General features: G+C 45.2%; 1 protein-coding gene across 1 annotated transcript in view; it reads right to left on the bottom strand.

Moving 5' to 3' along the window:
• TMEM132C (transmembrane protein 132C) overlaps positions 1-19,022 on the bottom strand; it is a 439,254-nt gene extending 420,232 nt beyond the window's left edge. Inside the window, exon 1 of the mRNA XM_033220119.1 lies at positions 18,706-19,022. Within this exon, the coding sequence (XP_033076010.1) occupies positions 18,706-18,790 (85 nt within the window). The 5' untranslated portion in view covers positions 18,791-19,022. The remainder of the gene's footprint in view (positions 1-18,705) is intronic.
• Between the last annotated feature and the right edge of the window lie 6,071 nt (positions 19,023-25,093).

The raw sequence follows: 25,093 nt of genomic DNA on the forward strand, positions 1-25,093 counted from the left end.
CTTTCTCTTATTCTCTTGACCAACATCTTTACTCTTTCTACCCCTCTCTCTCAAGTTTTCCAGGATCCTGTTCAATGGACACTAATCTCACCTGCCCAGCATTCCCTCTCGCCCTTCTTCTGGTACCAACACATCCCTTCTTCCTGGAAGGGATCTCGAAACTCCAGCCGCGTGGACTGCATGGAAACTTCAATGTCTATATGGATCTTGCTGCTTTGGCCTCAGGTGACTGTGGGTCCAAGCTGGGCCACTTCTAGCATCTCATCCTTTCCATCAAAGTTGAGTGGTCAAAGGCAGAAATGAAAAATTGTCCTGAGGCCATGATCTAGACTATTTGTCCCACACAGCATTTAACAATTTTTTATTTTGTTGCCCACACTTGAAAACTGTCATTTTATATTTAAACATCCCTATTTCCTGGTTTATGAAAATCAGTAAGGCGTAGGAATCATTCTTCCCACACCCGCTACTGTCTATGGGAGCCAGGGCTATTCTCACCTGCTGTCACCACGTGGGAGTGGCCCTGGGCCCAAAGACAGAGCATCACACTCCTGTTCATCATAGCCCAATCACTGTGCTTCACTCCTGAGTAAATAGGGGCCCTGGAGGCATTTGAGTTTGTAAGCCTGCATCCAGGAGTAGCCACATTCCACCAAACAAGACAGAGGCATTTCCTAAAATGTTCATATAAGCTAAGGGAAGCAAAGACCTTCCTGAGAACTGAAGTCCAGGCGCTCTCAGTGGCCACATTTCACATAATGAAGAAAATCCCAATGAGAGAATGAAGCTTCCATGAAAGCGTGCATGTGTGTGTGAAGGAGAGAGGGAGAGAGAGAGAAAAGGAGAGAGGGTAGAGATGGGAGGGAGAGAGAGAGAGATGGGGGAGGGAGAGATAGATGGGGAGAGAGAGAGATGGGGAAAGAGAGAGAGAGAAAAAGGGAGAGAGGGATAGAGATGGGGGAGAGAGACAGAGAAAGGGAGAGAGGGATGGAGATGGGGGAGAGAGAAGGGAGAGAGGGATAGAGATGGGGAGAGGGAGAGAGAGAGAGAGAGGGGGATAGAGATGGGGAAGAGAGAGAGAAAGGGAGAGAGGGATAGAGGTTGGAGGAGAGGGAGGGGGAGGGGAGGGGGGGAGGGAGGGGTGAAGGGGGAGGGAGGGAGGGAGGGGGATAGAGATGGGGGAGAGAGAGAGAGAGGGGGAAGAGAGAGAGAGAAAGAGAAAGAGAGAATATGTCCTTGATGCCCTATTCAAATCCCAGTGAACCCCTGAGTCTGGCTGGTTCCTCTCATCTTTTAATCAATTTTTCCTTGGTTTGCCTTTCTGTAAAAGTTCCTCTGCTGCCTGCACTGGTGTTAACCTGTTACTTGTGTTTAAGAGTCTAATGTTCTTCCCTGGCAACTCCATTAACCTCTTTAATCTTTCAAAAGCTGGTGATAAGATAATTTTATTTATTTACTAAAATGTCTTTTTTTTGCTTTCATTCTTATTTGTAATTAAAACACAATAATTGTACATATGTATGGGGTACAATATGATATTCTGATACATGTACAAAATGTGTAATGATTCAATCAGGGTAATTAGCATATCAATTACCTCAAATACTTATCGTTTTTGTTGAGAACATTCAAAATCTGTTCTTCTAGGTATTTGAAAATTTACAATAAGTTGTTGTTCATCATAGTCACCCTGCAGTGCTGGAACTTATTCCTCCTTCCTCACTAAACAGGGTCTTGCTCCATCTCCCATGCTAGAGTGCAGCGGTGCAATCTTGGCTCACTTCAACCTCTACCTCTGGAGGTCAACAATCCTCCCACCTCAGCCTCCCAAGTAGCTGGGACTACAGACACTCACCACCATGTCCAGCTAATTTTTTGTGTGTATTTTTGGGGGTAGAGATTGATTCTCACCATATTGCTTAGGCTAGTCTTGAACTCCTGGGCTCAAGCAATCCTTCCACCTCAGCCTTCCAAAGTACTGGGATGACAGGCATGAGACACCATGCTGGCTGTCTTCTACTCTTTACTTCTATTCCATGAGATACCATAGCCTCAGAAAGGCTTATTAGTATTAAAATGATAATTTCTCCCAAATTCATCTATATCATTTTCTTATTTTACATAATTCTAATTAACTCTAAGCCATTGACTTTTAATGTTACTATATGTTTTACCGCTATAGGTAGAGATTGTCTTATTTTTGTGGGCTAGAGTTATATGGGAAGTCTAATCTGTGCATAGGAGAGGCACTCTGTTAATCTCTTGCCATTATTTCTTTTTTTTTTTTTGAGGCGGAGTCTCGCTCTGTCGCCCGGGCTGGAGTGCAGTGGCCGGATCTCGGCTCACTGCAAGCTCCGCCTCCCGGGTTCACGCCATTCTCCCCCCTCAGCCTCCGAGTAGCTGGGACTACAGGCGCCCACCACCACGCCCAGCTAATTTTTTGTATTTTTAGTAGAGACGGGGTTTCACCGTGTTAGCCAAGATGGTCTCGATCTCCTGACCTCGTGATCCGCCCGCCTCGGCCTCCCAAGTGTTGGGATGACAGGCGTGAGCCACGGCGCCCGGCCTTGCCATTATTTCTTACAGGAAAGCTGGCTTTGATGGATGTGGATTAGCTTCACATAAGCTTGAGGACACTCACAACATGGTGGTCACAGCACATGTGCCAAGGACCATGGAGACAGACCCACTAGGTCCAAACCCTGACTCTACCAATCATGTGCTGTACATTTTAGGAAGGCACTTAGTGCCCCCAGTTGTAGGACTAACACATGTGCTTATCTCCTGAGGTTACCATGAAGAGTAACTAAGTTTATATACATATACATATCTGTCACACAAATGATGGCCCTCCCAGAGCACTATCCACTTCAAAAAACAAATGACTCTTTAGATGCTGTATCAGTCAGAGTTATCCCAAGAAACAGAACCAATACGATGTAGATATATAAGAGGAGACTTGTTATGCAAATTGGCTCACGTTATTTTCCTAGGAATGGCTGGTCAGTACATGATGGTCCGTGGGCCCATGGTCATCTCTGGTCAAAGTGCTCATTCACCACCCCGATCCACCAAAAAATGGGTATCCTGAGGTAGAGAAGTTGCAGCACATTCCTTTGACTTGAACTTTATAGAATTCTTCTAAACAGATAATATAATGGAGTTCACGTAACTGAGGCTACGAACTGGATGCTGCCCTCTTCCTCCCGCTTCTGAACAGTTCAGCCCAACACCATCAGGAGAGGCCCAGCAAGGCAGACAGTGGAGACTCAGTGGCTGGGGCAGGGGGTCAGAGGAGTGGCAAGGAGGACAGGTGGCATCAGGGGCTGGAGACTGAGTGGACTGAGATGGGGGAGGCAGGGGAAATGGCCTGGCCTGGGATTAGGAGAAGGGAGCTACAAACACAGAAAGGAAGAGATCTACAATGACACGTGTGGTGCTGGATTAGAATCGGAGGCATCAGTGTGAACTCATGGTTTTTAAGACAGATAAATAGATTAGATAATAGATGGATAGTGGCATAGGTAGGTAGATAGAGAACAGCAGACAGATAGAGGACAGTAGATAGATAGCTAGGATAGGTTACGGGAGAGAGAGAGAGATGCCTAGATATAGGCAATAGATAGAGGTAGAGAGGTAACAAGAGAGGAAAAAAGAAAGGTCAATGTGTGTGCAACGATTTCCTGCCTCTGTCCACAGAGTGGAGCTAGAGCACCCCACTAGTCATGAGCACAAGCAGAGCCAGGATCTTGATGTCTAAATACCATTTCCCCACTAAAAGCAACTGAACTGATTCCAAGACTGGGGCAGGGAAGGTGCAGATGAGCCTGGAGGATCTTATATCCAGAAAGTAGGGCAGTGCTTAAAGAAGGAGGACAAGTCAGAACAACACAGAAGTTGTCATAAAATGACTCCCACTGGCCAAACCTGCGATATTGTGAGCATCAAAATAAACAGTTATAGTAATGAAATGTAAGCCATAGAGTACAAAAGAAATCCAGGAACCCATTCTGTTATAGATTCATAAATGAAATGTTGAAATTCTAATGAGGAACAGGATGTTCATGTAGACTCTGAACATCTTTCCACAAAATATGTCTTAATTTCAAAGGGAATAAGAGTAACCTCACAGTAGAGAAGCCCAGCAGACACCACCTTAATCAGGTGATCAAAGAGAACGTCATTAATATTGTGACACATTTAAATCTTGTGCAACCTGATAAAGTACAAAGACAACAGCCAAGCATCCTGTCTGGAGCATTCCTGCCCAAAATGTAGCATCTGAATCACTAATCAGGAAGAAACATCAGACAAATCCAAATGAAGAGAGAGATGTGTCACAAAATAACTAGCCTGTAAGCTTCCACAGTGTCAAAGTCATGAAATTCAAGGGAAGACTGAAAAAAAGTAAAAAGCCATGACAACTAACTGCAATGTGCAATCCTGAACTAGATCCTTCTGCTGTGAATTACTGGGACAATAGTTGATACGGTTTGGCTCTGTGTCCCCACCCAAATCTCATCTCGAACTATAATCTCTATGTGTCCAGGGAGGGACCTAGTGGGAAGTGATTGGATCATGAGGAGGGGGGCGGTGGTTTTCCCCATGCTTTTCTTGAGATAATGAGTGAGTTCTCACAAGATCTGATGGTTTTATAAGGGACTCTTTTACTTTTGTCTCCTCCCTTTCCTGCCACCATGTGAAAAAGGTACTTGCTTCTCCTTTGCCTTCTGCCATGATTGTAAGTTTCCTGAGGCCTACCCAGCCATGCAGAACTGTGAGTCAATTAAGCCTCTTTCCTTTATAAATTACCCAGTCTCAGGGGAATTCTTTATAGCCATGTGAAAATGGAATCATACAACAGTATTGTGTGGTAATAATGCAGCAATGGTAATTCTCTGATTTTGATGTTATCTTGTGCTTCTGTAAGAGAATGTCTTGTAAGTAAGAAATACACAACAAAGTGTTCAGGGTGATAAGCATCAACTCAGCCAGTTACTCTGAGATATTCATGGGACAAAAGTTCTAGGCACCTATTTTTGAAATGTTCTAAATGTTTGAGGTTATTTAAATATCAGAACAACAAAAAACTCCAGCCATTTTCCACTATGTATGAGTAATTTTTATTTGCATAAATGTCAGCCTCAGGAGGAAAGAGAATCCAACTCCAATGTTCAAAGTCCCTTTTATGAAGGAACAACTTATGGAAGAAATGAAATAATGAGGCTGGGTACCCAGAGATAAGAAATAGAATCCCAGCACTTTGGGAGGCTGAGACAGGCGGATCACGAGGTCAGGAGATTGAGACCATCCTGGCTAACACGGTGAAACCCCGTCTCTACTAAAAAATACAAAAAACTAGCCGGGCGAGGTGGCGGGCGCCTGTAGTCCCAGCTACTGGGGAGGCTGAGGCAGGAGAATGGCGTGAACCCGGGAGGCGGAGCTTGCAGTGAGCTGAGATCCGGCCACTGCACTCCAGCCTGGGCGACAGAGCGAGACTCCGTCTCAAAAAAAAAAGAAAAGAAATAGACATTATCTTCACCTGAATGGGGAAGTGGAGAAGGGAGTGTTCCTGAAGGTCAGTGGGAGCTGGAATCTTGAACAGAGGTCACCCAACAGGAGTTAGATTCATGGGGAGACAAAGGCACAGCCAGAGATGGGCCCAAACAAGGAGCGAGTGGGGACCAAATATTCCAGCTTCTCCTTTCTCTTGCCCTTCAATCTCTTGCCATGCCCCCACTGGTCAGCACCCCATGGAACCCAGCAGATACAAGAACCATGAGATGCCATCTGCAGAGTCAGCCTCCTAGGGTTCAGAGCAGGACAGAGAATAATGGAGATTGTATCTAAAATGTGCAAATGAAAAATAAAGACAAATAAACATTAGGTCATCTGATCCTTTTAAATAACTCCATGAGACACATTTTACTAGCCCCAGTGACAGACCCAGAAGCTGAGGTTTGGTGCCATAAGTGGCTTTCCCATGTCTACACAGTGGAGCAGGGATTTGACTCAGGCTGGTATAACCACCAAGCCTTGATCTTGCCTCCCAAACAGGACCTGTCTGGAGAGGAAGGGGTCCTAACTTGTTGAAGCAAACCTGTTTTAGATCTCATCTTTCTCTCTTCCAACTGGGACTTGGGCCACCTCTGGTATCTGTCTCATTTTGCCTCTGATATTGAAGGCAGCCTGGGTTGACAGCTGAGTGATAAACGATGTTTGCTTACCCTTGATTTCAGGCAAGTATGACACAAACTCAGTTAGGAAAATACATCTTCATGCTGCCTCCTGTTCATAGATACTAACCCAAGTAGACTTCTGAGGAGGAAAGAGATACAACTGGCTTACATGACTCTTCCATGTTTCTGTGACCTGTGTTGATCACACTCTCAAAGTTGGAGATGTAGGAATATATGTCATTCTTTGTCTGGTCTCAATAATTCATCCCTTTTCTGGTAACAACACCCAATAAGTCAAAGTTATAGTTTATCAGGAGGTGATGAGTGCAAAGAAAAATGGCAAAATAGGGACAGGGCACAGAAAGGGCAGGAATGGAGAACAGACAATGTGAACAGGGAGACTTCCATGAGGAGGCGCTCTTGGCGCACAGATCTGAGAAACTGAAAGTGTGTCATGCGGGTATCTAGAGGTTACCCCACAGCAGCCACATGCAAAGGCCCCGCAGTGGGAGCCTATCTGTGGCGGTGAGCCCAGCAAGCACACCCATGGGACGGGAGCAGAGTGCGGGGTTGAAAATGAGGTCAGAAGGATGCTACAGGGTTGGAGATTACAGAGCATCTTGTAGATCACTGCACGCACTGTGGCATTACCTCTGAATGTGATGGGAGACACTAGAGAATTTAGGGCAGAGGACATGATCTGACCACTGGTCAAGAAGGGCCTAAACATGCAGCTGGTGTTTGCTGAGGATGGTGGACATTTAGATCTTCCCGTCGGGCTAATGAACAAAGTAAGGAAGCAGTGTCTCTAGAGGATTAGCAGTGATTTAATAATAATAAAACGACAGTACCAATTCTGTCTCTGAAGTTTATTACTTTTATGTGGCCAGTTCTGGGAATCCATTACCTTCAAGGAATGAAAATAATGAGTGTGCTTGGAGAATAGACAGGTGAGATATTTGAGAGAGAAAACAAAATTCCCTTTGCCTGGGAACCCTTAGTCAGGGTTCTCCTGGGAAATAGAACCAATAGGGTGAGTATATACTGAGAGAAACTTATTTTAAGGTATTGGCTCATGCGATTATGGAGTCTGGCAAGTCCAAAATCTGTAGGGCGGGCTGGCAGGCTGGAGACCCAAGGAAAATCTAACATTGCAGCTCACGTCCAAAGACTGTTGGCTGGCAGAATTCCTTCTTGTCTTCTAGGGGTGGTCAGCCTTTTGATCTCTGCAGTCCTTCAACTCATTGGATGAGGCCTACCCACATTATGGAGAGTCACCTGTTTTATCAAAATCTACCAATTTGTTAATCTCACCCAAATAGACAGACAGACAGACACACACACACACACACATACACACACACACACAGAATCAAGTCTGACTGAATATCTGGGCACTGTGGCCCACACAAGTTGAGACATAAAATTAACCATCATGGATACCTTGACCACTGGGGATTAGTAAGAAGCTGAAGTTTGCAGGCTTCTTGCCTCTGTGAATGGTAGAGTGGACCCCTTCCCACCCAGAACTAACGGGCAACCACACAGCCAAACCATTGCCAGCTGTCACCTCCATGGCATCAGTGCCACAGGGAGACAGGCTGGGGTCAAGGGCCAGGACACAGCCAGGGAGACAATTGACGAGGAGAAGGCAGTGAGAGAATGCAGCTAGGAAATGTCATTTAGTTAATAGGATATGAACACGACAGATGAAAACATTGAGTTCGAAGGCAAATGAGAAAAGTCTGCTCTCTGAGTCAATTCATTGCTTCCAATTAAAAAGTAGAAAACAAAGAAAATGGTAACCTGGGGCTGTGTAGTGACCCAAAATATTTACATAAATTGAAGATAAGAGCTTATCACCACTTAGGAAGTGGGAAAGATGGAACAGAGCCGGAGCAGAACAAATGCCTGAAAGACTTCCCCTGGGATTTTTGTTCTCATAAATCAGGATGCCAGAGGGGCAAGCCTTTTAGGGTCAACGTATACAGCTGCGACATGAGAAACTGGCAGGCTTTAGGAACTCAGCCCAGGGCTCCCACAGTCCTGGGGGTGAGCACCCGAGGTTGCAAGTAAGGTCTCCTTGTCCGCAAGAGGAGGTCAGCGATAGAAGATGCTACTATTGCAGTGCCCATCTCTTACTGGAGGGATGTTGCATGGATGGATATCAATGAAAGAAGAATGAATGAAGGTCAAGACAAGCAGAAAAGAAGAAAAGCCACCCAGGTAGAGATGTGCTGGGAGATAAAGAAGGTCACCCTCCTAACTTGAGATGTCCTGGACTTTGTTGTTTGTGTGTAGGCAGGAGAAATGAGCTGACCTCCCACGTGGGCTGCCCCCACAATGTGCAGCACACCAGTGAGAAGCAGCCATCCAGTGGCTTTTGATTCCCTTCGTTTTGCTCATTTGGTTGGTGAATAGGGTTTTGCCTGCTGGGCATTCATTCCCCATCTTCTGATACAGCTCCACCTGTGTTTGGGCATCATCACACCTTCTATCTTAGTGGTGTGAGTGGAAGTGACCTCACCCCCAGGCTCCCAGGATTCCTGTGCCTGAGATATGCATCATCAGAAAACCCCATTCCCTTAAGTCAGCAGTGAGTGGGCCCAAGACCACAGTGAGTGCCAAAAATCTACCCCTGCAACTTTTTCTACAAACATGTGAGAAGCCACTTTCTTTTAGTTGGGTCAACTTTCTTTTAGTTGAGTATGCTGTGTGGACAGACTATAAGCCTGAAGCTGCTGTTGACAATGATGCCCTCTCCAAAATGAAGACAGCAAAGAGGACAGAAGAGCCAAGAGATTGGGAGAAACAGAAACTGTCCAATGACATCACTTGACTCCTGGATCCAGCTGTGCCTGAAGTCTACCTGGACTTTGCAGTTACCTGAACTAATGGTTTTTTTTTTTTTTCTTTTTTTTTTTTTTACTTTGGTATGGTTTGCTTAAGCTGGAAGTTTTGGCATTTGTAACTAGAGAAATCATGAATAAGAAACTGAATAATTTAGTGCATATTCAAAAAACATTTCCATCAAACAGGGAAAACTGCTTCAGTGTGTCAAATCCAACCTCATTGTTTCCAGTGGAGACAAAAATCACATTTTCAGGGATACCTTGTTTATGGCATAAGAATTTTTTCTTTTTTGTTTGTTTGTTTTGTCTTAAAATCATCACTAAGCTGTAACTCAATGATAAGAGCAGAAACTAGCCTAGAATTGGGTTTGTGTGCATGTGTGTGTGCATGCACACGTGTGTGTTGAGGCAGGAGGCCGTTTTCTTCAAGTTCCTTTATTTTGAGAATATGAGAACCCCTTGTTGCCTCAAAGACTTGCTAGTAGGATACCATGTGCCAAACTGGCTAGTGTTCGATCCACATTTCTACAGCATCTGGGTCCGCAGAGAGAGTGAGGAAACACAGCAAAAGCAAACATAATTATGGGGCCAGAGGGACTCATTGAGCAAGAGGGATGAAAAAAGTAAACTGTAGAGTTGGGAGAAAAAATTAACCTAAGAGAGAAATGTGGCCTGCTGTGGATGGTTTTCATGACTCTGAGAACTCAGAGGGAGAAGGGGTGCTTAAGATCATGTCAAGAGTATCCTAACACTAAGCCAGATGGAATTATGCCTAAGCTGTAGTTATGCATGAAGTGGTCAAGGGATGTCTCAGAATATAAACCTTTGACTCTCTGTTTAGGTCTATAATAAACAAACAGCTCACACTTGACCAGCTTTTCCTATTCCCCAATATTGTTGAATGCACAGTTCTGTTTTCTTTGCTTTGTGTTTTAAATTATTCTCAGTTATTGTTTAAAAATATCCATGTAAGGCTTCCATTGTGTTGTACTGAGGATTCTTCATCTCCATGGCTTTAATAATACAAATAATGATGGCCCTGATTTATTGAACTTTACTATGTGCCAAGTCTTACCACATGCAATAGTTTGCATGGCCCCAAAAGCGAATGTCCACTTAGAACCTGTGAATGTGTCCTTGCTTAAGAAAAAAATCTCTTTTCAGATGTCATTAAGTTACGGATCTTGAAATCAGATCATCCTGGATTATAGTGGGTTATAAATCCAATGACCAGTATCCTTATAAGACAGACAGGTAAGGAACATTTAGAATGGAAGGCTATGTGAAGACGGAGGCAAAGATGGCTGTGCTGCTGCCACAAGCCAAGAATGCCAGGAGCCAAGAGAAGCTGGAAGAGGCAAGGAAGGGTCCTCCCCTGGGGGCTCAGCACAGTGCATGGCCCTGACAACATATGATTTTGGACTTTTGGCCCCAGAATTGTGAGAGGATCAATTTTTGTTACCTTAAAGCTTCCGTCTGTTACAACAGCCCTTGGAAACTCATAAAGCACGCTAAGTATCTCTACTCCACTTTTGCATTAAATGTTGTCAACCATCCTATAAAATAGTTATTATCCTTCTTAGCACGGAGGTCCCCAACCTTTTTGGCAAAAGGGACCAATTTTGTGGAAGACAATTTTTCAATGGACCAGGGGGTGGGGAGATTGTTGCAGCATGATTCAAGCACATTACATTTATTGTGCATTTTATTTCTATTATTATTACATTGTAATATATAAAAAATATTACATAACTCACCATAATGTAGATTCAGTGGGAGCCCTGAGCTTGTTTTCCTGCAACTAGACCATCCCATCTTGGGGCATAGTGGGAGACAGTGACAGATCATCAGGCATTAGATTCTCATAAGGAGCATGCAACCTAGGTCCCTTGCATGCACCGTTCACAACAGGGTTCACACTTCTATGAGAATCTAACACTGCCGCTCATCTGACAGGAGGCGGAGCTCAGACAGGAGGCGGAGCTCAGGCAGTGATGTGAGTGATGGAGAGGAGCTGTAAATTCAGAGGAAGCGTTGCTCGCCTATCCATCACTCACCTCCTGCTCTGCAGCCTGGCTCCTAACAGGCCATGGACCGATACAAACCATGAGCAGAGGGTTGGGGAACCCTGACTTATAAAACAAAACTGAGGCTCAGAAAAGCGGTCCTTTGTTTTTTCACTACATACACTTGGTCTTAGGGCCAGTGGAATGAACATCGGTTGATTTTTCATCCAGCATTCATCTCATCTTCTTTTAGTAACAGCCCTTCAGTTTTTCTCTGGGAGGAAAATCCTTTCCCCTTGGATACAAAATGATGGAACTATTAATGAGGCCGTCTTATACCTTTCTAGATAGAGATGGGCCTACGCACTCTGTGTGCATCCCTGACAGTTAGAATCACCTGCAGAGCTTTTAAACAGTAAAACCGATCAGCCCTGCCTCTATACTCACCCCTACTCCATCCCTACCAAAGAGCCTGATTCCATTGGTTTGGGATAAGGCCTGGGGATTGGTATTTTTTAAAGTTTACCCAGGTGAAAAGTTTAGCCAAGGTATGGGCTTCCTTCATCTTGGAATCTAAAACATGAGCACTGAGACAAAAATAAGTAAAATGGTTCCTGTTTTCCAACCATGGTACCCTAAAGAAGTCAGACAATTATAGCCACAGGAACGCAGCACCTGGCAGCTTCCTGCTCATAGGAAATCTTGTCCTTCCACTTTCTCTGGAGTCAAGAGCTTCCAATCTCTTATTACTTAGTAATAAGCAAGTAAGGTATTAAGATGCTTCTGTTGCTAATAACCAAAGACTTCTGACCAATTCATCCAGGAACTGGTAGAACAGAAGCTCAAACTTAAGCTTTTGTTTCTATGACACTGAGCCTTCCTAATTAGTCCGTAAGTGATAACTCACCGTGTTGCTGGCAAGATGAAGGTGTTGAGAGAAGAAAGAAAAAAATGTTATACATAGAAACGACATGGTCTTCTATATTAAGTCTTTGGGTGGCTTTAGGATCCCAGCCATCTGCAAGTGTAAACTCAACATTCCTAACACATCATTAAGAACATCCTTAATCAGGAAAAAAAAATATGTACACATTGCAGAAGACAAGAAATCAGTCTCTCTGGGAGAGTAACTAGAATCCATTGTCTTGGAAATTTTGCTGATTTAGACTCCAGATGGGTTGTATTTCACATTTGTTTTCTCCTTGAATGCAGCAACTTCTAAGTTCCTAAAGGCATATAAAACAAGGAAGCTCAGTGCACAGGTAGGAGAATAACATCTTGAAGAGAAACTGGTTTTAAGAACGTGAGAAGTACCCACTTAGAAACAAAAGCAACACCGTTAATACAATTTTTATTCTTCTTTAATAGACAAAAAGGTAATTTTTAAATGACAGTTCTCTTAGTCACACCTAGGGTATGTGAGTGCATGTACTTGAAAATACAGTAGAGGAAAACAGTATAAGGAATATACTGTTGTAAATTTCCTATATAGTGTACAAAGCACTGTAACAGAATTTGAATGCAAGTAATGATTAATTAAAAATGTATTTTTTAAGCCATAGAGCAATGACTAAAATTTAAAAAGAAGTATAAATAATAAACCAGTAGTGGAGATAAAATGGAATCATAAAAAGTACTCCACATAAAAGCTGGTAGGGAAAGAGGTAAAGAAGAATAAAAAGCAGATGGAACATAAAGAAAACAATGAGCAAAATAGTAGATCTTAATACAAATTGATGAATAATTACATTAAATATAAGTGGTCTAAACATTACACTTAAAAGACAGAGATTCTCAGACTGGATAAACAAGTGAAACCCAACTCTATGCTGCCTATAAACAACCAACATTACACATAAAGACACAAGTTAAAAGTAAAAAGATGAAAAAGACATTACCATAAAAATACCAATAAAAAGAAAGCTGAGGTGGCTTTATTAATATCAGATAAAATAGATTATAGAACAAGAAATATTTCTAAGGATAAAGAAAGGCATTACATAGAAGTGGATTGATTTAACAACAACAACAAAAAATCCTAAGTATGTACCTAAGACCGTGTTCAAAATACATGAAACAAAAGCTGTCAGAGCTAAAATAAAAAAATAGACAAAACCATAACACAGTTGGAGACTTCAATACTCTTCTCTCAATAAGTGACAGAACAAACAGGTCAGTAGGAATATAGAAGACCTGAACAACACTATACACATTTAAGGAATCCTTGCAGCCTTGGGTTAGGCAAAGCTTTCTTAGATGTGACACCAAAAACCCAATAACTAAAAGAAAATATTAATAAACTAAACATCATTAAAATGTAAAACCTCTGCTGTTCCAAAGACACATACTGGGAGAAACTATCTGTAAAACCTGACAAAGGCCTTGCATTCAGAATATATAAAGCACTCTCAAAAATCATAACAGGAAAAGAATCAGTAAAAAGTGGGTACAATATTTGAAAAAGATATTTCACCAAAGACAACATAAGCATGGCAATTAAGCACAAGAAATAATGTTCAACATTATTAGTCATGAGGGCAAAAATTAAAACCTCAAAGAAATGCCTATTATACACCTATCAGAATGACTAAACAAAATAAAAATAAAATGGATAATACCAAATGCTGCTGAAGATACAAACGAACTATTATACATGGCTGATAGGGATGCAAACTGCTAAAACTATGTTTAAAAAGAGTTTGCAATATCTTATGAAGTCATATATACTGTCCCCATACAAAGTAGCAACCCCAATCCTAGCTAGTTACTTAGGAGAAATGAAAATATTTGTTTGCATGAAGACTTGTTAGTGACTATTTATAGCAACACTCTTCATAATTACCCAAAACTGGCATAATTTTAATGTCTTTTCAGTATGAAATAAACTGTGGAATGCCATTCAGCATTGAAGAGGAACAAACTATTGATACATAGGTGACTATCAAATGCATCCTGTTAAGTAGAAGAAAGCGAGTCCAAAAGCTGCATACTGCATGATCCTGTTTTTATGACACTTTGAAAAAGGTAAAACTCTAGAGACAAATAGCAAATCAGTGGTTGCCAGGATTGGAGGAGAGGAAGGAGGAGGCTACAAAGGCAAATAGAAATTTTGGAGAGTAATGGGCATGTTCTATACCGCAATCCTAGTGATGTTTACGTGACTGTCTGCATTTGTCGAAACTTCGAACTATACACTCAAAGAGGTGAATTTTATTGTGTGCAAATTATATTTTAATAAGTCTGGCTTTTAAACAAAGTAGATGGCTCTAAAAATGTTCTATCAATCAGATGTTCCATTTATTCCATTAATTCAGTAATACTCTCCTTCACTTCAATTAATATACATTTTTATTAACCTTGCTTTTTATGACTATGGATGTATGAAATATCTAATACCTCCAAAGGCTTTGTTTTAACCTCTGCTCATAGAGGTGTTAACTACTAATATAATTGAGAGTGCTGAGCTCTTCTCTGCGTGACTGTAGCCACCCTTGTGATTAAGCTAACAGTGAACAGTGAGATGAACGAAGAAGAGGTTGAAGCAAAACTCAGCTGCTTAAGGGAAGGGCCAGGCGAGTGAGCAGAGGAAGAGAGGACCTGAATAAACACATGCTCCAGAGGAGAACACCCCTGCTCAGCTTCGGCACAAGGTAGCCATAAAAGAAATTACACCCAAGATGGGCAGACTATCGACACTTTTGAGAGAAGCTAGAAATCCTAATTTGTTTTTCATAATGAAAGAGAAAACTTATTTGATCATCTCAGTAGATGCAAAAGAGCATTTGATAAAATTCTATATGTAACTTCTAGCAAACTAGAAATAAAATCTTTTTCATAATTGACAGATAAAATATGTATACAGTTACAGAGTACAACGTGATGACTTGATATATGTACACATTGTGGAAATCCTAATTTTTTTACGTGAATGTTCCCATTTCTTTTCATTTCATTTTATTTTATTTTTATTATTATTTTGAGACCGAGTCTTACTCTGTCAACCAGGCTGGACGCAGAGGCGTGATCTTGCCTCACCGCCACCTCCAACTCCAAGGTTCAAATGATTCTCATGCCTCAGCCTCCCAAGCAGCTGGGATTACAGGCCCCCGCCACCACACCCAGCTAATCTTTGTATTTTCAGTAGAGATGGGATTTCACCATGTTGGCCAGGCTGGTCTTGAAGTTCTGACCTCAAGTGATCCACCCACCTCTTGCCTCCCAAAGTGCTGGAATTACAGGTGTGAGCCACCGCGCCCGACCAACTCTCACAATTTTTAAATGTCAGGAACCTTTAAAAGAAATTGTATGGATAAAACAGTAGTTGTCTGCAGGTCCTGAAGTTTGCAAGCATAGTCAAGAAATGTGGGTATAGAGGAAAGAACTATAACAGGACACATTCAGATCTGATCGTTTAATAGAATGATTTCCAAGAAGTTGCAATAACTATCAAGAGGCGGAAACACAGTGAGGAATTTTGACTTGAGGGATAAGAAGGGACAAGGATGAAAAGAAAATCTATGTGTCTGTGCTAAGTGTACACATGTTGTAAGTGTATGCAGGACAAGACATGGGCATCATTCTTTGGTGTTAGCATGAATGTGGGTAAGCTGTGAGGGGCTTCTCCACTCTGATGACATCCTCCTATTTCTCATCCCTGCTATAGACCCTAAGTCTCTTACCAGAAACCCAAAACCCCTAAAGCACTGATAATCCCAAGGTTTGGCTGGTTGGTTGTATTTAATTCATTCAGTGGCCAACACTGATCTGAAGTCCAGCTATTTGGGGTCTTATTATCCTTTTTTATGTAAAGACTCATACACTGCACACAAAGTCAGCATGATGTGCAAGTACAGGCTGCAACTCCAGACAAAGGCTAAGGGTGCCATACCACACAAGCATACGACTTTATGCCTCTATTTTTCTATCTTTCCTTCTCTCTTGTAATTCAAAGATCTCAATAATTCTGAATCTTGAAATACATTTGCCCCCACAGATTTCAGAAAAGACATTGTGGTCCCACATAACCTTCCCAGAAGGTCTCATATGTGACTAATAACCATCACTAAACTTCTGAGAGCATCTCAGCCTGGCACCGCCCTTCCACTGGCTTTACACAGGCACAAGACATCAACCTCTAATTCAAGGATGTTTTGTCTCTCCTGCCTCAGCCCAAGTCTTAAATCTTAGGAAAAGATTTCTTTCTTTCAGTGCCCTGTCCTATTTATGGAACCGCCCAAGAACAATTCTGCCTTTTCCGAACCCTGACAAATTGCAAAGCCTCTAAATCCACAGTCAAAAATAAACAGACAATTGGTATTAAAAATTAATCAGTGGTTTCAAGGATTCCAGAAATCAGCACTTAAATCCATGTGCAGGAAGAGACAGAGATGGCTTTTTTTTTTTTTTAAGACAGCAGAAATGTAAACAAGGTCAGAAAACTTTCCTCTCTAGAAGATATCTTACGGTGCAAACGCTTTACGTGTGGAGGAATCCGAGGGGGGAATGAACTGCTGCTTTTGATCATGAGAAACAAAGGGAAAATGTATTTTGCAGATGATAACTTGCAGGCCCTTATGCACCCCCAAATCACGTGGTGAACTTTGTAAAGCAAAAAGCAGGGAAAGAAAGCCCCACCAAATCAAGGTTGCACTTAGCTAGAGGGCAGGGGCGGTTCGGGATAGGGGTGGGGCTTCGCTGTGTCCCTAGTTTTCAGTACTTTCCCTTGCTGTGCAAATATCAGCTTCAAATCCAGTGCCAGTTGCCCTTCCAGCCAAATCACTGCCCCCAGCACTGAACACATGGACATCTGTAACAGCCACTCTCTTAATCAAAAGTAAAATCCTCTGGATACACACACACACACACACACACACACACACACGGAATACAAGCCTTAATGAAGAACAGTCCACACTTGCTTTAAAGGGAATATCCAGCGTCCTCGCTTGGTTAAAGGCTCTCAAGGGCAAGGGGCGAAAACCCGGAGGAGGTCGGTCACGCCCTGCTCAATTGGCACCGCCTTCCTCTGCAAAGTGCTTTCTACCCATTCAGTCATTTTATCATCAAAAAAACTGCCGGGAGGTAGGTTGGGAAGGGAATTCTTCAATGGCCACTTTGCATCCAGGAAAACTGAATGCTAGAAGCGCAGGAACCTAGAGCTAATTAACAGCAGGATTCAGGCACCAGATTGTGACTGTTGACTCTTTCAAATAAAATAGAAAAGTGCCTCCCTCTCCTACTCCCCCACCCCGACTTGCCCCCCCTTTCCCTCTTCTCTCACCCCACCCTCCTCTCTACCTGGAGCTCTTAGAAGAAAGGAACACTTACATAAAACATAGCAAACTTGTCTGGTTGGTGTATCTGGGCAAGCGCAGCCTCAAGGAAAGTGGATTTTTCTGGATTTTCAGGTGGTGCGGAATGACTTTTGAAAAGCAAACGCTACTTTTAAACATCCATGACAACTTGCCTCTCAATGCATTTCTAGCTCAGCCTCAGAGCATTAGGCGGGAGAGGGGTGGCTTTGAGGGTTCCCTGCTCAGAGCGTGGGGCCGATACCGGACCCGAGGCGCCACGCGAAGGCGCAGGGCACCCTTGTGCGCACTTCTGTCTAACCAAATGAACCCGAGACCCTCGCCAGGGCGCAGGCAGCAGGAAAGCGACGCTCTCCTTTTCCTACGTCCTGGACGCGCCCCGGGACTCGGGCAGCTGCTGTCCCTGGCAGAGCCGAGGCCTTCCTCCCCTCCTGCCCCGCGGCTCTTGGGGCCGGAGACCGCCTCTACCCGCCCTTCCCGCCGCCGGATCCGCGCGGCCACTCGGCTGCACACGCACATAATAATAAAGGTCGAAATAACCACACGGCTACCTTTTGTGAGCCCTGCGGGCGCCATACGTTAGCGCCTTTAAATTCCTGCAACCCAAAACAGGGCCGCCACTCCCATTGTAGAGAAGAGGACACTGAGGTGAAGTAGCTACGGACAGGACCGCTGGTGAGCTAGTTCCCATCGCGAGGGGTGCACCCACCTCCCCATCCGCGCTCCCAAACCACAGAGGACTCATTTGAAGGAGCCCACAGAGAGCCCCTGGTTTCTGCCATGCTGGGGTCCCCGGTGAGCTGCGCGATGGGTGCGCGTTCCTCTAGGGCCAGCACCGAGACCTTAGCGGTTGCGGAAAGGGGATGCAAAGAACCGGGCCTTCCCTTCTGGAGCACCAGCCCCACAATGCTGAAGCTGTGGATGGGGAGTTGTGGATAGGGAGCACACAGCCGGGAGGAAGGGGCGCACAGAGCGGAGACCCTCCCCTGGACACCAGTTCCACTGGGTGACTGTGCTGGGCCTGGGGCAGATCCCTACGGAACTCGGGGATGGGGAACAAACACCGTGTCCCTCAGCCACGCCCCCTCCTCATCCGTGGGGCAGCTCTGGGTCGGGGGGTCCGGAGTGGGAGATTCGGGACTCGGTAACAGCCTAACTTGCCCGGATCCTGGCGCCCAGCTGGGAGCGCCCTTCTGGATTAGGGGAGGCTCGGCATCCGCAGAGACGCTCTTGGTGGGACCCGCGCCCCCACCAAGGCCCCCGCCGCACCCCTCGCTTCGGCTGCCCTCACCCCGAGCCACCCCGGAATCGGGAAGTTCGCCTGCGTCGGCGCGCCAGGCACCCGCCCCGGCCTTACCTTTGCCCAGCAGCGCGCCGAGCAGCAGGCTCAGCGCCCCGCACAGCGGCGCCGCCGGCCCGGGGGCCGCACCCTCGGAGTGCATCCTGCGTCCCGGCCGCTCACGCCGCCCGCCGCCAGCCTGAAGCGCAGGGCCCGCCTGCGGCCCTCGCCGGCCACCCCATGCCCGGGGCCACTCCCGCAGCCCAGTCGGCCCGGCCCGCTGCGTCTCAGCCGCCCGCGGCCCGCCCCTGCTGGGTCCACGCCGCCGCGGCTCGGGCTCTGGCTCTGGCGGTTCCGGCTCCGCCGCTGCTCGCGCTCCGGCCGGGACAACTTTTCTCCGGCAGCCGCCGCAGCCGCCCGACCGCCCCGCCCCCGCCCCGCCCCCGGCCACGCCCCCGCCCGGGCCACGCCCCCGCCGCGCCCCGGGACCGCGGACGGATTGAGGGTGCGGGAGGAGAGAGGGCGCCTGCCCGCCGGGAGGGGCGGCAGATGGAGAACCCCCCGCCCGGGCTAGGGAGGATGTGCCCGGGAAAGAAGACGGGGCGGGGAGGGGGGTCTCCCCAGGCGGCTGGGACGGCTCCTCCGGGGGTCCACGCCTTCCCAGAGGAACTCAGCGTTCGCAGCCTCTTTCCCGGGTGCCCAGCGGCCCGCGGCCAGGAAGGTCCTGCCCAGGGACCCGAAGCTCAAGGCAGAGCTGGACCCCTTCTCTCCACCCTCCCGTGGTCACTGCGGGACCTGGTGGTCGTCACGCCCCATTCCTCAACTTCAGGTGGCCCTTGTTTTAGCCTGGAGGGCTGGGGACATCTGGAATGCAAAGTCCCGCGCAGCTGCTGCGGGGAGAGCTCCTAGCTGGATCACTGAGCGGGGAAAAGCAGCGCGCAGCGGAGCGTGAAGGCGGGGTGCGGGCTCAGACAGATGCGGGTGTGCACCTGTGTGTGTGTGTGTGCGGAGGGGGCGAGGCACCAGATCACAGCGGTGTCTCTGGGAAGGTTTAGAACGCAGGGGGGAGAGAAAGGATCATTTTCACTGCATGTCTGTGGGGCTTCCATTCCCCAATCATCTCCCCCCCAACAGCATGTGTTGTATTATCTATTCAGGGGGTGGGGAATAACCCCTCTCCAGACTTGCTCCGGCAATAAGCAATTTCTCTGCAGACTCAGACAAGGAAGATCCGCTCTCCCCGCCCCACTTCGTTCTCTGTATCTTTTCCCTCCGGTTTCTTTAGCGCTGGCCTCCCTCATGGTAGTGATCCCAGGTGATCTCGGCGGCTTCCCTGTGCGGTTCCTGATGCTCATGCTAGGGTCTTTCTGCCATGCGTGCTCTGAGCAGCTTGAGGGCGGGACCCCGACTCCCCCTTGTGACTGGGAGTGAAGGGCCTTGGGTTCAGAGGTGTCTGGACATCCCCTCCTGCCCTGGGCTCCTCACCACGGACTCAGCATCCCATCTTACCGTGGGCTGCCTCGATCCAACATCAAAAGGAAGCCTGAGCGGTCTTTTCTCACCATCAGTGCAGGAAAGAATTTCAAAAGAATAAACGAAATCCTTGATTGAAAGAAAAGAAATGTAAACAAATGATCCCCTGCGACCGCAACCCCAAGTCTTATCTCCCCACTCAGCCCCTAAGGAATGAACCAGGCATAAGGAGAAACTGGGGCGGGATGGGGCGAAGGCCTTACAGGGCACTGGCCAGAGTGGGAGGCTTTCTCCTGGGGTGGGGCCCGGAAGTCTGGGCCAGGTTGGGGGGAGATGGCTCCCTTGTTTTCCTGGCCAGCTCTACTCACATGAGGTGGGGAGAAGGCAGCTTGAAAACTAGCCAAGCCCCAAAGGGAACGGTAAAAACTTGATTCTCGTAGGCCTGGATAGCAGATACTTGATTTTTAAAGTGGATTATGCTGATAATTGCCCCATTCTTCAGTTCATTCAGCTAGTGTAGACCTGACCTTGGGGGCAAGGGGCAGTTATAAAGTGGACTTGGGCTCCTAAAACGGAAGATAGGTTTTATTCTCCGTGTTTTGAGTCTGCACATCACTGGGGAATAAATATATATTTTTTTCATTTAAATGTTCCCAGCATGAAGGAGAAATACACAACATGTCCCATTGTTTGTAACTGAGGATGGGAATCTGCCTTATCCTCTCTCCTCCCTATCAGATAAGAGGGACAAAAATAATAAAAAGCCAAAGAAGTGCCCTCCACTCCCCTGTTCTTCTGTGCAGCCTCATAATGTACCTTCTCTCCACATCATTTCTTTCCTTTTGGCACAGAACACTGCTGTCCCTACTGCAAAGACAAGTCAGGTCCTAGACTACATCTCTATGATGCAATTAATCAAAACCAGGGGCTATGAAACAAGCCACAGCAAAATAAATAGTAATTTCACATGGGGTTGGAATGGGGAGAGGATTCTCAATCAGATAAGCTCACTGCACAGCACCCCAAAAGTATCCACTGTCTTCAGGTGCTCCTGAATCACAGAAATCCCTTGAGACTATGACACCTCCGGGATCCCCTGTGAGAGCCTTCAGGAGACCCAGCAAATGAAAGCCTCTCTGCAAACCTTCCTTTAGGACTCCATTTAATCTATTGCGTGTCCCTCTCAAGAGCGGTCAAACAAACATCACACAAAACTGAACAAACAAATAAAATAGATGATATAGTCGATTTCCCTTTTATAGGTAAATCCACAAAAATTGAGGTTCATGGGCTAATAAAGTTTTCTGTATTTATTTTTTTTAAGTCATGTATCATTTAACCCCCAAATCATTAATTCCTTAACTTAAATTACTTCCAGATGGTTTTCTGAATTTCCTAAGGAACATCAGAGGCTACTAATCTCCTCAAAGGCTGTTGCAGAATTCCTTAAGGACTGTGGGCACATGGAAGCACTTAACATAATTTATGGGAGAGGAGAATGATTGGAAAGAGGAAACTGCTGCTTCCACAGAGGCTCAGGGTTCCTAAGTCAATGAGGCAACTTCAGATGGTTTGTTCATGCTTAAATGTTAAATTGTTAATATCGCATAAAATGAGGGATGGAACTCATGACTTTAGTTCAAAGGCTTCTTGCATTGTCTACCTGTAGACAGGGGACTTCTGGATATATATTGCTGAGGACATGGAAAAGACGGGCTATATGTTGGCCTCATGAAACAGCTATGGTCATCTCGAAAACTCAGTATCAAGTCCTGACTATGGTGCTTACTATTAGAGACAAAAAATGAGGAAGAAGGAAAAAAGGGGGAAAATGAAAGAAAGGTCTATGCTTAGTTCTGTGTCCTGCCATTGTTCTTAAAACATATAGGCACGATCTGATTTCATCCTCTTCTCTTTCATGGGGTGTATTATTATTATCCTTGGACATTTTATTCATTCATTCATTCATTCATTCATTCAACAAATAGGTGTCACTTGCTTACTATTCATCAGGCCCAAATTTTGGAGTTCTACCAGTGAACAAAATAGACGAAGGTCCTAAATTTGTTGACCTTACATTCTAGTGGAGGATGCAGACTCTAAAGTAATACACAAATAATTGTATTTGATAATGCAGCAATATGTGTTGTGAACAAAAATAAAGCAAAATAAGGGAAAAGTCTGATTTAGGGGTGCAACTTTAGGAAAGCGGGTGAAGGGAGAGCAATTTTTGGGAAAAGAGCTTCTCAGGCTGATGAAAATGAAAGTGCAAAGACCCTAAGCTGGAGTCCTGAAAGGTCTTATTTTTCTTTCAGAAGGATCACTCTGGCCACGTGTAGACCACAGCCTATAGGGGTAGCCAAGGAAGCCTAAAGTCTAATTAAGAGCTGGCTCAAGGCACCCAGGATGCTTGCACTGGAGTAAGAGGAGCAGCGTCGTGAGGTTGAGACATGGACCGGTTAATGATGCCTAGTGGAAGTGAAGCCAGCAGGATGTGCTGATGGATGGGTGTGGACTGTGGAAGGGAAAGAAGAGGCCACTGTTTTGGTCCAAACAACTGGGTACCTGAGAGTTCTCTTTATGGAGGTGAGGAAGACAGAGGGTGAGTGATCTGGGTGGGTACATTGGTACAGATGAGGAAACTGAGGCTCATAGAGGAGGTTAAGCCACTTGCTGGTATGTGACAGGCCATACATTGAAAATCAGCTCTCTGCGCTCCCCAGAAGCAGCCAGGCCAGTTTATGACCACCAACCCTAAGGAAAATTGAGTATTGCATTGATATGAACCATAAGCCCTATGTCATCCCCTCGTTCATTAACTCCAGGTCTAAGTCTGGCTAAGGTAGAGAGGAGTCAGAGGTGTGGAATGTGGAAATAATATATTCTTCCTCTCTCCATGTGGATAATGATTCCAGCCTTTATTCCATCTAATGTAAATATATTTAGGGATCATTTACTGGGGGCCATTCGCTGTCCGCCCTTGTTCCTTTATTTGTTTGCTTGCTCATTCCTTGCTCCATGTCAACTCCATGAGGGGCAATGTCTGACATGCTCACCCATGTATTCCCAGCCCCTACAAGTGTGTGCATGAAGATAAGTCCTTGTCCAATGAATGAACGAATATTGTAAATCCATAGACTATTAACCCTACTTTACTAATGAGGAATCTCAGATTCACACATTTTGCCTTTAGTTCACTTAGCTGTTAATAGTGATGATGATGATAATAACAATTAACATTTATTAGGTGCTTGCTAATTGTCAAATAATCTCATTAACAACCCTATGAACATGTACTCTTGTTATCTCCAGTTCACACAGAAGAAAACTGAAGTCAAAGAAGTGAAGTGGCTAGTTCAATGCCACTCAACTAAGAAGAGGTTGAGCTGGGATTTAATCTAGACCATCTGCCTTCAGAGTCCACACTGGCAACCACTCACTAGACTGATGGGTGTGTGCTCAGGTGTGCCTGTTTCCTACACCAGATGTCTAGGAAACTTGTGTTAGCTCTCACTTGCTAGGTCTCTCTTTGTGTCAGGTTTCACTTGTTGGGCCCTTTTATTTTAAACAAGCACTGAAGAATTGTCCCTTTGTAACTTCCGCTTACCATCCCAGACAACCCCCTGAGACCTTTGTGCTGCTCTGGCCCTGCTGCTTGAACTCAGCCTGTGTGGAGCTTAATCGACCCTGAAGAGGGCATGGGCCCAGCATCCCCAGATAAGATGCAAGATGCAGGTGACTTTTGGCCTGTGAAAACAACTTTTAAGACTGATGCTCAAATGCCCATACCTGGTCAAATCATCCTATTTTCCACGTGGTACCTGTTGGATGCCCAGATTCCTCTCACATTTGTGGTTAAGACCCACAGAGTGGACTCTCCACCCTTCACCCTTCCACTACGGTTCAAGGCCAGCAAATGATCAATTTACTCTAGGAATTAGGTTAACAAAGCTTTGGATTAGGTTACAAATGGAAGTAATCACACTGGTATTTCCTTAACTGTATTCGCATCATCACCATTATCACCATCACCAACATCACCATCACCATTATCGTCACCATCATCATCACCATCACTATCATCATCACTATCACCATTGTCATCACCATCACCATTATCGTCACCATCATCATCACCATCACTATCATCATCACTATCACCATTGTCATCACCATCACCATCATCATCACCATTATCATCATCATTATCACCATCATCATCATCACCATCACCGTCATCACCATCACCATCATCACCATCACTATCATCATCACTATCACCATTGTCATCACCATCACCATCATCACCATTACTATCATCATCCCTATCACCATTATCATCACCATCACTGTCATCATCACCATTATCATCATCATTATCACCATCATGATCATCACCATCGCCATCATCACCATCACTATAATCATCACCATCACCACCATCATTATTACCACTATTGCCATCACCATCATAATTACCATCACCATCACCATCACCACCATTACTATTATCATCACCATCACCATCACGATCAACATCATCATCATCATCATCTCTAACACTTGCAGATTCCTTATTCTGTGCCAGGAACTGCCTTAAGTACTTTGACAGGTGTGGATGCATTTAATCCTCACAACAGTCCTATGACATTACTTTTGTTAGCAGCCCTACTTATACATGAGAAAATTGAGATACGGAGTTTAGGAGACTTATGCAATGTCACGGAGCAACTGATTGGCAGAGCTGGTATTCAAACTCAGCTACTCCCGCAATAGACTCCTTGCTCTAAATAGACATTTCTCAGACTTTCCTGTGTATACACGTGACCTAGGGAACTTGTTAAAAAGCAGCTTCTGATTTAGGTGCTAGGGGTGGGATCTTCTCCTGTGCATTTCTCCCAAGCCTCCAGGTGATCTTGATATTGTGAGTCAGTGGGCCACCTTTGAGTAACAACTCCCTAAATCATTACCCTATTCTGCTCCCTATCTACTC

This window comes from Trachypithecus francoisi, unplaced genomic scaffold (assembly GCF_009764315.1).
Source record: "Trachypithecus francoisi isolate TF-2019V2 unplaced genomic scaffold, Tfra_2.0 Lachesis_group11, whole genome shotgun sequence".
Classification (NCBI taxonomy): Eukaryota; Metazoa; Chordata; class Mammalia; order Primates; family Cercopithecidae; genus Trachypithecus; species Trachypithecus francoisi.